This window comes from Microtus pennsylvanicus, chromosome 7, assembly GCF_037038515.1.
Source record: "Microtus pennsylvanicus isolate mMicPen1 chromosome 7, mMicPen1.hap1, whole genome shotgun sequence".
Classification (NCBI taxonomy): domain Eukaryota; kingdom Metazoa; phylum Chordata; class Mammalia; order Rodentia; family Cricetidae; genus Microtus; species Microtus pennsylvanicus.
This window is the reverse complement of record NC_134585.1, coordinates 69,186,013-69,200,501: the sequence shown is the minus strand read 5'-3', so window position 1 is coordinate 69,200,501 and position 14,489 is coordinate 69,186,013. Positions and strand designations below refer to the sequence as shown.

The window sequence follows — 14,489 nt, the reverse complement described above, 5'->3', positions numbered from 1 at the left end:
GTAGACCAGGTCTGCTTGGTCCTTCTCCCAAGTGCTGAGGTTAAGGGAAGTGCCAGCACCCCACCCTCACGTCACTTGTTTCCTAGCTCTCAGCTCTCAGCTCTTGTGTAGTCGTCATTTGTGTAATATAATTTGGGAAGCAGTCACTGTAACTGAGCTTAATCATTTTAGCCAGTATTTTGAACTCTTAATTCCTCTTTCCCAGTTGGGTCAGTGACCTGAAAAACACAGTATAGTCAAGGGACTATACCAGGGACCAGTCAGTCCCATGAAAACTACTTTTCCTGTGGAACTAAATCCTCTGAAGCAGGAGAGGCTCGAGTTCTGGCTATAGGGAGAACGTTTTTGTGAGTGCCAGTGTAGGAAGTTGCGGGTGGGTTTTCTTCATCCATAACCCACTTTTAGCATTGTAAATTCTACTGATGGGGAAGACAAGTTACTGACTTCCAGAGTGGGGGCATGTACCATAGTACATAGAACACTCTCAAGCCTGCAAACTGTTGCTATCAGGTACAGAAATTGAGTCTTTTACAGACTAGCAGCTTTTGGGTGGCAGCCTGTGGTAAGATCAGTGAACCTTATGGATGTGAGACCTTTTCTTCTTTGTATAAAATTAATTCCATGATCAGAAGCAACATAGGCGAAATCTGGTGGCAGTGCTTTTCTTTGAGAATATCATAATTGCATTGTACATGTGAAAATACAGTGTATTTTCAACTTATCTACTCCTGTTCCTCCCAGATCCACTCCTACACCTCACCTGTTCTCTCTCTCTCTCTCAACACACAGACTCACTGTGTACTTACTCTTGGCTGTCTTGAAACTCACTATGTGAACCAGGCTGGTTTTAAAGTTTTAGAAAGCTGCCTTCCTTTACTGCCTGAGAGTCCTGGTATTAAAGACATACACCACTACCAACCCATCCCTTTTTAAAAAATAACCCACTGAGGCAATTTCTGCTTCTCATGTACTCATGAGTGTAGGGCTGTCATTGTACTATGGTCTACCTAATGGACAATACCCTTAAACAAAAGACTACTTTCTTGGGCTGGAGAGATGGCTCAGACGCAGAGCACTGTTGGCTTCCTGAGTTCTTCAAAGGTCCTGAGTTCAATTCCCAGCAACTACATGGCAGCTCACAACCATCTATAATGAGATCTGATGCCCTCTTCTGGCGTGTAGGCAAACATGCAAATAGAATACTGTGTACATAATAAATAAATCTAAAAAAAGAAAAAGAAAGAAAACTTTCTCTCTATTCCAGAAGCCACCAGTTGTCAATAGTTCCTCAACTAGACATGGGGGCTTGTGAGCTTTTTTCCTCCATGATGGCAATTTAAGAGATCACAAGTTAAATGATATAGCAGTCTGGTATGTGTTATTTGTTTGCTTATTTGTTTTATGGTATTAGAGATTAAAATGCTAGGTAAGTGATTTACCACGGAGCTATATGCCTAGCCTGGTAGGTTGGGGTTTTTTGTTTGTTTGTTTGCTTTTTTTAAAAATAGATTTAACACTTAGTCTATGACTCTAAGCAGCCTTGTTCGCAAGTATTTACTACAGAGAAAATGACAACTTATGTTCACATAGAAGCTGTAAACAAAACTCCTTAGCGGTCTTGCTCACAAGTTACCCTAAAGTGGGAACAGTGGAATGTTCAAAAGCTATCAGATCAGTAACAAAATGTCTTAGAGTTGTACAGAGGGATACTGTTCAGCAATGGAAAGCCCATGGTGTAAGTCAAGTGTCCTGGCATATACCTGTATCTGAACACTTGAGGCCAACTTGGTTATCTAGGAAAACTCAAAAAACAACACAGAGAGCCTGCTGTGGAGCATTCCTATGGAAAAAGGAGAATGATAGGAATCAACATCCTCTTCAACAATATAGTACTAGTTTGAGGCTGGCCTGACTACACAAGACAGAGTTTCATATCTCCAACCCCATAAGCAATAATATGAAAGAATCTTAAGGATTATATTCCATTGCATGTGATAAATATGACCTTTCTTGGCTGGTTGCACCCAGTGCCATTAGCTTTCCTGGCAAACATCGCACGTTTCTTGCATAAAGGCAAGTGCAACTTAGTCTTTTCAGGGCCTCCTTACGTGGACTCTGACCCTGCTACACATTGCCTTCCCTCCATGGCTTTTTGTAACCTTGATATAAGCTTCTAAGGTTCTTGTTACATTTTACACCATGCAAAAGCAGCGTTATGTAGATGATACCCAGTTCCACTGCCAGCCTAAGGGATAACCCTTTGGGGGACATTTCATATCCAGGTCATAAACAGCTTGGTCAGAAATAGGTGCTCTGGAAACAAGTGGAGTTTCTGGAAACTTGAGAAAGCAGATAGGATCAGTTTGAAGAACCAAACCAAAAACCAGAGAAAATGAAGTGAGCATAGGACCTTAGGGTTTAGAAGTAACAGACACCAGTGATGACTTTGACATTCCACGTATGTGAAAGACAGCTTAAGGGAGTTGGTTCTTTGCTTCCACTATATGAATCATAGGGATCCAACTGGTCACCAGGCTTGGTGGTGTCTAAACTCATTGAGCCATCTTGCTGGCCTGCCTTGATTTCTTTATTATTGAGACAGGGTCTCTGTATTCTAGGCTAGCTTTGAATGTTTGTTCTTCCTGCATTTACCCCCAATGTGCTGGGATTATATGTCACCATGCCCAGGTCTTTTTTTAAACATTGTTTTTATTGAGCTATATATTTTTCTCCACTCCCTTCCCTTCTACCTGTCCCATGATCCCCATGCTCCCAGTTTACTCAGGAGATCTTATCTTTTTCTACTTCCCATGTAGATTAGATCCATGTATGTTTCTCTTAGGGCCCTCTTTGTTGTGTAGGTTCTCTGGGATTGTGAATTGTAGGCTCGTTTTTCTTTGCTTTTTATGTCTAAAAGCCACTTATGAGTGAGTACATTCTATATTTGTCTTTCTGGATCTGGGTTACCTCACTCAATACACTGTCTTCTAGATCCATCAATTTACCCCCCCCCCCCACTGTGTAGTACTCCATTGCATAAATGTGCCACATCGTCTTTATCCATTCTTCAGTCGAGGGGCATTTAGGCTGTTTCCAGGTTTTGGCTATGACAAACAAAGCTGCTATGAAACATGGTTGAGCACATGTCCTTGTGGTATGATTGAGCATCTTTGGGTATATATCCAAAAGTAGTATTGCTGGGGTCTTGAGGTAGGTTGTTTCCTGATTTTCTAAGAAATCACCATACTGAAATCCAAAGCAGCTCTACCAGTTTGCACTCCCACCAGCAATCACGGAGTGTTCCCTTTACCACACAGCATAAATTGTCATCAGTGGTTTTGATCTTGGCCATTCTTACAGGTGTAAGATGGAATCTCAGAGTTGTTTGGATTTGCATTTCTCTGATGGCTAAGGATGTTGAACATTTCCTTAAATGTCTTTTAGCCATTTTAGATTCCTCTGTTGAGAGTTCTCTGTTTAGGTCTGTACTCCATTTTTTTTAAATTGGATTATTTGTTCTTTTGATGACCAATTTCTTGAGTTCTTTGTGTATTTTAAAGATCAGACCTCTGTCTGATGTGGGGTGGGTGAAGATCTTTCCCCATTATGTAGGCTGCCGTTTTGTCTTGTTGACTGTGTCCGTTGCTTTACAAAACCTTTTCAGTTTCATGGGGTCCCATTTATTGTTTTTCTCAGTGTCTGTGCTATTGGGGTCATATTTAAGAAGTGATCTCCTGTGCTAATGTATTCAAATGTACTTCCCACTGTCTCTTCTATGAGGTTCAGTGTGGTTGGTTTTATGTTGAGGTTTTTGATCCATTTGGACTTGAATTTTATGCACGGCAATAAATATGGATCTATTTTATTCTTTTACATGTTGATATCCAGTTATTCAATCATTTGTTGAATATGCTTTCTTTTTTTTTCCATTTTATATTTTTTCTTCTTTGTCAAAAATCAGGTGTTCTAAAGTATGTGACTTGATATTCAGGTCTCCGATTCAGTTCCATTGGTCCTCCTGTCTATTTTTATGCCAATACCAGTCTGTTTTCAGTACTGTAGCTCTGTAGTACAATTTGGAGTCAGGGATTGTGATGCCTCCAGAAGTTCCTTTATTGTACAGGGCTGTTTTTTTTTTAGATTTATTTATTTATTATGCATACAATGTTCTGTTAACATATATACACCAGAAGAGGCACCAGATCTCATTACAGATGGTTGTGAGCCACCATGTGGTTGCTGGGAATTGAACTCAGGACCTTTGGAAGAGCAGCTAGTGCTCTTAACCTCTGAGCCATCTCTCCAGCCCCTTTATACAGGGTTGTTTTGACCATGTCCAGGTCTTATTTTTTTTTTTTTAGAAACACCATACACAGACCCAGAATTTTTCGTATTGTGTTTTATGGATCCCATGTAAGTAGGTTTTGAGTGCCTCAGCATACTTGAACTGGGTAAATATTAAAGGGTCAAGAGCAGCTGGGCGTGGTGACACATGCCTGTAATCATAACTTTTGGGGGTCACGTGGGTATCTGGAATTTGAGGCTACCTGGGCTATATGAGCTATTTTCTTAAAAAAATCTATAGGGAAGGACAAAGTGTTGAGTAAGGTTTAAAGAGCTTGAGAGCAGTGTGAGGGGCTGAAGCGGTCAAGAGAGCTCAACTGCGGTGGAGTTGAAGGAAAGGCTCATAGGGGTGAGAGACAGTGACATCAATAGCTGTAAATAGAAAAGTGTGTGTGTGATCACTGCAGACGCCTGAGAATTAGGAGGGTATTAGGCACACACAAAACAATTTAAAAGTCTTAAAGAACTGGCAGTCTGAATTTGGTTGTCTGTCCTTATCTAGTATATGTCGTTGTTATTTTGTGCCCAACAGGAAATGCTGATGTTATTAGACAAATTCTAAATACTCTTTATTATTCTTTTGAGGCCCTGTTAATTGCACCTCTTTTTTATACCAGTGTTTCTAGCCATTTGATCTTTACTTTTTTTTAAGGTTGGCTATGGTGAAAGATTTTTTTTAATAAACATACAAAGTATTTAGTGAATTCTTTGCCTCAGTCATCTTCTCTTATCCTGTTTCTCATGCTCCTCTTTTGTATGTTTGTTATATTCTGAGACATAATCTAGAGTCACTTATTGATAGACTGCCCTGTTAGAACTAAGATAACCTCGGGTGTATGAGAAAAATTACCTTGTTGGATGCTGAAGGAGAATATCTCAAGTTCCAGATACTAGGTGTCTGACTTTTTCTCTCTGTAGCTCAACAGAGCATTTCAAGAGGAGGACTCTCCGGCAACTTTTTATTGTATTAGTATGCAGTGGTTTAGAGAATGGGAGAGTTTCGTGAAGGGTAAGGACGGAGGTAAGTGCTGAACTCAAAGTTTCTTAGCTATGTTTTGTTAATTCTGTGATTACTGGAGATTATACTAGTGAACAAAAACGACCTATGATTTCAGGGAACTTATATTCTAGTTTATAGTCTTATTGCTGTGAACTTGTAATTATTACTTAAGGCAAGAATAAAAAAATTAAAATTGCCTTTAATTTTAATACCAGTGGCTAGACAGGTGACTTGGCAGTTAAGAGCACTTGTCGCTCCTCTGGGGACAGAATCTGCGTCAGTCAGTTCATCACCACCTCTTGCTCCAGCTCCAGGGGAGTCTGACACCTGTTTCTCATCTCCATTGGCACTGGCACACACATCCCATACACAGATACATAAATAAATTTAATCTTAATGCTGATAAACTTTAGAGGCCAGCCTGGTCTACATAGTAAATGCTGTGTAATAGACTTCATCTCACAAAGACCACCTTCTCCCAACCCGGATAAAGAAAAACCTTAAAATATCACACAACAGAATGGTGAGTCAGTTATAGTTTATCTAGTACAGTGGAACACAGTGTGGACCTTTTAAAAATAATTATGTATAAAAATTTGAAGATAAGGCCTGGTGCATGCCTTTAATCCTAGCATTGGGGAGGCAGAGGCAGGGACATCTGAGGAGTTAAGGCCAGCCTCTTCCACATAGCCAGGATTATACAGTGAGAATCTATTTCAATACTAGTACTACTATTAATAATAATAATTTGAAAATAAGCTGTTCTTCATATGTTGAGTTGCTTACAAAAATGTATGTATGTATTTGAATTTCTTGGTTTACTTTTTAAGTTAGCAAACAAAGTGATGGACTTAATTATGGCAATTTTAAACATAATGGCATTATACTTTGTTCTACTGGTCCTCCTGGACTGCCCCTTCAACTGTATTTTAAACAGTGTATTATGCAAAAGCAGACCACACATATATTAAAACCGTATGCCTATTTTCCTTCCTCGTGTCTGTTGGGAGCTTTTTGAGAATGGAGAAGTACTGCACTTTCATGTTCAAAGAAAAGAGGCTTCTTAATATTTCATTTTATAATGATTTTGGTTTAAATAAGTAAACTTGGAACTGAGAATTTTATATTTTTTTATATTACAAAGGTTTTGTATAGCATAAGAAATATCTGACGTGCAGTTCCCAGTGAGCACTTAAGAAACTGTTAGACTTTGTTGCTGGGTGACCTCTCACCTTTCTTGGTTGTTTTTGGGTCAACTGAAATCCCCAAAGCTGGGAAGATACTTAAAATAGATGGCATTTCATAAAAAGTAAGTAAATAACTAACTAGATTTTATTGGTAGTTCTCAGTCATTTCAGCTATAAAATTATGTACTTCTTTGCAGCATTTCTTTGAACGTGTTTATTTTATAATTCTTTTATCATTTTGATTTAGATCCTCCAGGTCCTATCGACAACACTAAAATTGCAGTCACTAAATGTGGTAATGTGATGCTCAAGCAAGGTAAGTTTGTTTAATAAACACACAGAGTTTCTTTTCAGTGTACCCCAGACTGGCCTTGAATGTGCCATGTAGCCCAGAATGGGTTTAACTTGTGATCCTCCTGTTTCTCCCTGCCACGTGTGGGGATCACGGGCCTGCACCACATGCTTTAATTAATGCTGAAACCTTTACTTGTGATGATTTCTCACTGGTAGAAATACTAACCAGTCATCCTGTTATTTTAATTAACCTAATTCAGAGATGTTCAGGCTTACAGTAGAACAAAGGGTGGGAAAGCAGTGTGTGTTAGTTGTGGGAGGGTTTTAGAGTTGTAGGTAAGAACTAGGAATAGGACTGGAGAGATGGCTCAGAGGTTAAGAGCACTGGCTGCTCTTCCAGAGGTCCTGAGTTCAATTCCCAGCAACCACACGGTGGCTCTCAACCATCTATGACCTGGTGCCCTCTGCTGGTGGGCAGGCATACATGCAGACAGAACATAAAAAAATGTTGAAAATTAAAGACATAGCTTTTAAAAAAAAGAACGAGGAATACACAACTTTAGACATTTAAAAGTATTACGTGTTGTAGCTTATATCTCTGCAATATATTCATGTTTGTAAACATCGTTCTTTGCATGCACACAATTTTAGGAGCAGACTCTGGTCAAATTTCAGAAGAAACATGGAATTTCCTGCAGTCCATATATGGTGGAGGGCCTGAAGTTATCCTTCGACCTCCGGTGGTTCATATTGACCCCGATGTACTGCAAGCAGAGGAGAAGATTGAAGTAGAAACTCGATCGTTGTAGTTTTGAGGGTACAGAGCTCTAACGAGAAGTCGTCTGCACTCGCACACGCATTCAAATCATTCCTTAAAGCATGTTTATTTCTTTGATTTTTCACCTTTTGTCACATTTATTCCTTTGTACTGGGCATTATGGGAGGGTATGTTTAAATGTGTAATATAAGTTGGTAATATTTAAATAACTTACCATGTCTTTCAGTGTACTGTTTAGGTTCTCTGACCTTGGTTCTGGGCAGACCCAGGTGCCCTCTCTTCAGTGATGTAAATACTTCTTCTTGAAAACCTTTTCATTACCCTAAGCCAATCTTTTCAGTTCTCAAAACAACCCAATTTAATTGTATAGTTTTGACATGGCTTTGCATAGTAAGGAGCTTATTTTAAATTGAGAGTAGTGGTCAGAAAATTGTTAATTTCCTAAAGCTCAGGAAACATTAGGATGTTAATTCTTTTGCACTGTAGCATACAAAATTGCATATTAAAATTTACAAAATGTCTTTTGAATGTAACAGGATGTATTTAGTTTGAATGGAATTTGTCACCAGATAATCAGTAACTTATTGCTGCTTATAATGTAAAATGTTAAACTTTAGTTCTGTAGACTTGAATGGTATTCATTAATGTCAGTAACTTAAAAAAAACCTAGTTTTAGGCCAATTTTTATTTTGAGAGCATGAAGTATGGAATGTGTCAAATGAGACTGTTGATAAAGCTGAAACCACTTGCAAAATGATTTTTTACTGAAATGCACAAAGTCTTTCTAAATAAAGAGTATGCATTGCTGTTTGCTTGATTATGTGATGTCAGAGCTTAACTGTATTCCAAGTACAAACGTGCTAGGTGACACCGAGGCTATGCAACAGCATTCAAGACAGTGTTGTTTTTGTGTGCGGTAGCCACACCGTCTAAAAACAATGTTGTTAAATCCCATTCAATAAAAATCATTTTAAGATGTGTAAACTGAATGTTGAATTTATTTGATAGACTTTTTTAAAAGGGCATGAAATTTGTTATTAATGCTTTTCTTCATATCTTATTTGAAAACATGCAACAAAGAAGTTCTTTGCTGTAATAAAGTTTATTAAACCATTTCAAGATGGGCAGCATGGTGGTTGGCATCTGTGTTCAAGTATGAGGCTCAGGCTGGAGGAATTTGAGTTTGAGGCCAGTGTGGGCTGTGAAACAAGACTGTCTCAAATGGCAGCAAACTACAAACTAAACCTGTCAACTGTGGGTTAGGAGTACTAATTTTCTAATTCTAGCACTTTTTTTTTCTTCAATGTAGGATCTTATACATGTTAAATACTATCATGTTCTGCCAGTTGGTGGTGGCACACATCTTTAATCTCAGCACTTGGGAGGTAGAAGCAGGTGGATATCTGTGAGTTCGAGACCAGTCTGGTCTAGACAGTGAGTTCCAAAGCTAAAAAGAGAAACCCTGTCTTGAGAAAACAACAACAGCAAAATAGCATCATAGGTGATCTTCTGGCTACAGCCCCTTAACACAAGGTAACCAAACTGCCCTGTGCCATTGCATCTTGTCCAGGCCAAAAGGCCTAAAAGTAGTGGCCTCCAACAGTGCACCTTACTAACTGCTGGTAATGGATAGTCAGTGCTGTTCCTTGATGGGATGTCAATTCCCTAGGGGACACTGCTTCAGGAGACTGAGTACAGTGAGCTCAACTGATGAGCCACATGGCTAACAGATAAGAATAATGGGCTAATATAAGTTATAAAAGTTAATAAAAGTCTGAGCTAATGGGCCAATCAGTTTACAATTGATGTAGGCCTCTGTGTGATTTCTTTGGGACTTAATGACTGCAGGAACCGGGCAGGACAGGAAGTATATCTCATTTTAAAGTACCATCCAGCTGAGGTGTGAGATGGCTGGACCCTACATCATACGATGTGGTATAGGTGCCAGCATCACCCATGGGCTAATGCTGATCGGTTTATTCTGAATGGGCTGAGAGAAGGGAGACCAGTGGGAGGGAGCAGGCTGCTAGCTGCATGCCTTGGAAGGCTACACTTGTCTGAGACTCCTAGCTGTCCCTGAGGGTCAGCAGCTTTTCTCTGCTATCATGTCTCTGCCCTGTCCCAGGTCTAAAGCAATGGGGTCAGTTAACCAAGGACTAAATCTTTGGTTCCTTGTTTTTCTTCAGTATTTTGTTATAAGGATCAAACCACAATGTTTTTATCATTGAGTTACACACCAACCCTAGCATTCCTTTTGAGAGACTTATTCAAGTTTCTTCAATCTGAGTGAGGGCTATAGCTGAATCTTGAGCCAGTACTCAGTGCTTTCAAGATAAGTTGACCGTGCACCATGCACTCTCTCTCTCTTCAAGGATCTCAGAATCACTGAAGAAAGACCCCCAGACTCGAATGGTATGTAAGAAGTGTTTATTCTCCGGAAACTACCAGCATGCAGGGCCGACCACCTGTACAGATGGTGACCCTGAGAGTAGCACACAGGCTCCTTCTAAGCACAATTAGGGGAATTCCAGGAAGTTAGGTCATCTTGAACATGCTTGGTCAAGCAGTAACAGTTACGCTAGTATACTTTTGACTGGTTGGGGTTACTTTTCCCATCTTACCTGGGCAAATCTGGATATGTTTCAAAGGGATTGCCGGAACTGTCCTTATTTGGTCATTGCTTTGAGATACTCTGTGGCAGAAACAGGCCTTGTACATGCTCTCTCCCTTGTCCCTGCTGTCAGGAGTATTGTTAACAGCACTATGTTTAAGAAACTGAAACTTAGGCCTGGTTTGTAAAACAGAGGAACTTTAGATTTCTCTTCTCTCTCTCCCTCTCTCAGACAGGGCCTTACGTAGCTCAGGCTGGCCTCAGATTTGCTTAGTAGACTATAATTTCAGCATTGCGAGGCAGATAATCAAGTGTTCCAAGCTTTAACTCAGTCTGGACTATAAGGTCTTGTCTCAATGAAGACAAACTCCAGAGCGTAATATGTGTTTTGTCACCAATGTGAGCAAGGTCACAGGCTGGGTCTCAGGTAGCAGCTGGTGCAGGGACTTAAAAGGGAACACTCTTGGTACCATTCACTTGGAGGAGAAAAAAGCTGAACAAAATCTGAATATAGGAACTGGGCAGAGGTGGCATATGCCTTTTACCCCAGCACTCAGGAGGCAGAGGCAGGCTTGGTCTGAATAGAGTGCCTCATCTAGTTCATTGAATCATACAGATGGATACAGGCTGGAATCAATGACAAGACCTTTGTCATTACAATCATAAATTCTCTTGGAAACAGATGACATGGTGTGATAAGGGCATGGCTGGGGCTGACGACCGGTGCCTGGCTCTAGACAATGCTCTGAGCAGCAAGAGAGGTAAGTTCTGACCATCCCCAGCAGGAGCTATCCTATGTAGATAGCATCCTGCTATTATGGACAGAATTTGGTGGGAAAACCATGATATTTTTATATCTTTGTCTATTCCAGCAGAGTTCAATGAAAAGCATGGGAAGGATGTGCTCTGGTGAGGCCTTGGAGACCCGGCTACTAAGAAGACTAAGGCAACGGAGGCTGCAGGTGTGATCATCAGCACAACATACCTGGCACCCTTTGTCTTGTAGGAGATGTTACTTTGGGTTCAACTGAAAACAAATAAATACAAGATCACTTCAATGACTCAGTAACTTAACAGCAATTGAAAAAAAAAAGGACGAGCTGGGCGGTAGTGGCGCACGACTTTAATCCCAGCACTCCGGAGGCAGAGGCAGGCGGATCTCTGTGAGTTCGAGGCCAGACTGGTCTACAAGATAGTTCCTGGGCAGGCTCCAAAGGTACAGAGAAACCCTGTCTCGGAAAACCAAAAAAAAAAAAAAAAAAAAAAAAGAAAACAGAACGAAAAACAGCTTGGAAAAACAGAACGACCGCCTCAGGTAGGAAAACAAAGGCACTGAAGCAGGACTTTTACTTTTGGGAAAAGCTCCAACAGCAGACTCCACCAGTGGACTTGGGATTTTTGGAACATAATCTCATAGCCAGAGGTTTAGGTCAGCGTTTCCACAGCTCAGAGTGACAGTCTATGTGCTATCCAACCAAAGAAAACGCTTCCCTCCATTACTGACGGCGGGCACTACTTTCTTCAACTCCCAACACAGCGTCTTTGAAGGCAGGTGTTAGGGATTGAACTCAGAGCTCAGGTCCGGTACGCACGCGCTGAGCTACATAAACACACCTGAGCTCCAGTAACCATCATTTTTTACTACGTGCTGAGCCATTTGTCAGAAAAACGCCCGGAGAAAAGACGTCCCGCTTTTAAAGTTCCTACATCCTTGGTGGCGAGAACACTTACAAGTAACGGCTAAAAGTGCCGTCTAAAGGAGCGCTCTTGGGAACCGGGTGGTCTGGACCGCCCTCCGACAGGCTTCTGAGACCTGAAACCCGGGAGAGGTGGGGGCGCTGGGGCTCTGGGGTCGCGGTCGGCCCTAGGCAGGGCATGAGCACAGGCGGGAGGCGGAGAGCATCGCTGAGCCGGGGCTGATCTCGGGAGCCGGCTCAGGTCCCACAGGAGGAGGGCAGCCTCTGAGGGCAGCCCGGGAGGTCCCCACCACGCCGGGGAAGCAGCCCTGCGCGCCCTCCGTCCCGCCGGCAGCGCGGCCGCAGTCACCACCAGGTGGCGCCGTGAGCGCCCGGCCCCACGAATCTCAACCCGGAGGAAGGAGGGGACCGGAAGGAGCCGCCGCTGATGCGGGAAGTGGAGGAGCGGGAGGCGGGGACCCACCTGGAAGCGCCGCGGCGCCGCTGTGGAGCTTCCTGCGACGGAGGGCGCTCGAGCCAGTGCGCGGCGGGGGCCGAGGGCGGCCACGCGGGCGGCGCCTCCCCGAGCGGCCGGGCCCGGCGCGAGAGGTGAGCGGGCTTCCGGAGCGCGTGGCGGGGCCGGCCGGAGGGGGGGGGAGACCCGGGGAGAGCGCGGCGGAAACGCGCGGGACCGGAGCCCCTCGGACGGGCGCCGGGAGGGGGGTGGCTGAGGCGGTGGCGCCCCCACGTGGGCCGGGCGCGCGCGCGTGCGTGCGCGGCGGAGGGGGCGGGGAGGGCCGCGGAGGCGCCGGGCGCGCGCCGCTCGGCCCACGTGACGCTCACGTGACCCGCGGCGAGGCCGGCTGAGGTCGAGCTCGGGTTGGTGTGTGGGTCTTCGGCCGGCGGAGGGCTCCGTGCGGCTTCCGGCCCTGCTCCTCCCGCACGGGGGACTCGGGGGAGACGCACGGGGCGGGGAAGGCTTGCCCCTCCTCCCGTCGGTCCGCCGCCCTCCCGTCCAAGACCGAAGCACACTTCTCAAAGCCCCGAAGTAGTGATTTTTTTCGCTCCCCTTGCCGCCGCCATGTTGGTTCCAGAGCACGCCCGCGAGATGCTAGTGTGTCTGTATCGCGAGAACTCCCGGTTCTCGCGGGACCTGGTTGGCAGAGCGGTTGTGCTGGATGGCGGATCCCCGGGTTCCGGGGACCTGGGACCTGCAACTCTTTTTTCCAGCAGGCAAGTTGTCAGGGAGGGGCCGCGGCGCGTGCCCTGGTCGCCGGGAGCCTTGCCTGCGCGCGCCACCCCGTTCACGGCGACGGCTGTGCCGTGCCGACTGGCCGTCGGGGCGCTGCGCTCCTCCCGCCCCCAGGCGCCCGCCACCTGCCGAAAGCTGCCCCGCCGGCCGCTGCCCCTCGGCTGCTACCCCCTCTGCCGTGGTTCCAGACAGTTTCTGCCCAGTTACCCTTTCCCTAAAGCATTCCTGCCTTGTTTACTTTTCTGTCGCCTGTGGCTGCAGTATCTTTCTCCGGTCGCCCAAGAGAAAGCCGAGCATTTCTGCTTGTGTCCGGGCATCAGTTAGTTACTCACTTGGCCATTGATTAGTTCTCAGTACCCTGGCCGTTGACAGGAGCTTTTGGCAATGTTTGGAGTCCCCTTCATCCCTGACAGTATCTGAGAGCAGAATAAAATCGTTGTTCTGTAGGTGCTCGATGTAGGGCTTTGCCTCTTAAGTGTTACTGAGGTTACCCTTCGATATTCGGGGGTGGTGGTTCTAGGTTGCATAAAATGATACTGGATTGTTTTAATTAAAATCCTGCTATTCTTGCTACTTAAGTTTGAGGTCATGTTTTCTTAAAGTGACCACTCTAACCACTTCTAGTATCCATGCTCAAGTGTTTACTGTATTCGTTTCATTTATTTGTATTCAGAAGTATGAAAGATGCACAGTCGGGAAACCAGATAATTTATTCATATGTTTTTTTCTTTTTTTGAAGCGGGTTCGTTTTGTAGCCCAGGATAGTCTAGAAACGTAGAGCTGACTAGGTAGGCCCAAAACTTGCTGCAGTCCTTCAGTCTCAGCTTCCCTACTGGTGAGATGACTGGCGTTTACCATCACACCGAGCACATACACTGTCTTGGTCAGTGTATGCGAACCTGTGCGCCGTTCTTATGGAGGCAGAAGAGGGTATCCGATTCCCTAGGAAGCTGGTGTTACAGGAGTTTGTCAGCCGCGCAGAAATGAAGTAGATGGGGGATCAGAACGCTGGACCGAGTTGGGGGGGAGAGAAGTAAGCACTCTTAACCAAGTTAGTTTTTTGTTTGTTTTTGTTTTGTCGTTTTTTCAAAACAGGGTCTTTGTAGCATTGACTGTTCCAGAACTCCCTCTGTAGACCAGGTTGCCTTCCAACTCACAGAGATCCTCCTGCCTCTGCCTTCCGCCTTCCCTCTTCTGGGATTAAACGTGTGAGTCACCACCACCTGGCTGATCTGTCTTGGTTTTTCGAGCCAGAGTTTCTCTGTAGTTTTGGAGCCTGCGCTCGAGCTAGCTCTTGTAGACCAGGCTGGCCTTAAACTCACAGAGATCCGCCTGCCTCTGCCTCCC

At 44.2% G+C, this 14,489-nt stretch overlaps 2 protein-coding genes across 8 annotated transcripts in view; both read left to right on the top strand.

Moving 5' to 3' along the window:
• The window catches only part of Usp33 (ubiquitin specific peptidase 33), a 56,962-nt gene extending 48,375 nt beyond the window's left edge, over window positions 1-8,587 (top strand). For all 3 annotated transcript variants that reach the window (XM_075981047.1, XM_075981049.1, XM_075981050.1), the window contains exons 22-24: window positions 5,263-5,365; window positions 6,779-6,847; window positions 7,477-8,587. In XM_075981047.1, coding sequence (XP_075837162.1) covers window positions 5,263-5,365; window positions 6,779-6,847; window positions 7,477-7,634 — 330 coding nt within the window. In that variant the 3' untranslated portion in view covers window positions 7,635-8,587. The remainder of the gene's footprint in view (window positions 1-5,262; window positions 5,366-6,778; window positions 6,848-7,476) is intronic.
• A 3,700-nt stretch (window positions 8,588-12,287) lies between these two features.
• Zzz3 (zinc finger ZZ-type containing 3) overlaps window positions 12,288-14,489 on the top strand; it is a 69,825-nt gene continuing 67,623 nt past the window's right edge. Inside the window, exon 1 of one of the 5 annotated variants that reach the window (XM_075981053.1) lies at window positions 12,288-12,499. In XM_075981053.1, the coding sequence (XP_075837168.1) occupies window positions 12,339-12,499 (161 nt within the window). In that variant the 5' untranslated portion in view covers window positions 12,288-12,338. Of the gene's footprint in view, window positions 12,500-12,731; window positions 13,124-14,489 lie in introns of those variants that run through there. The other 4 variants (XM_075981054.1, XM_075981052.1, XM_075981055.1 and 1 more) reach the window with 4 other exon arrangements.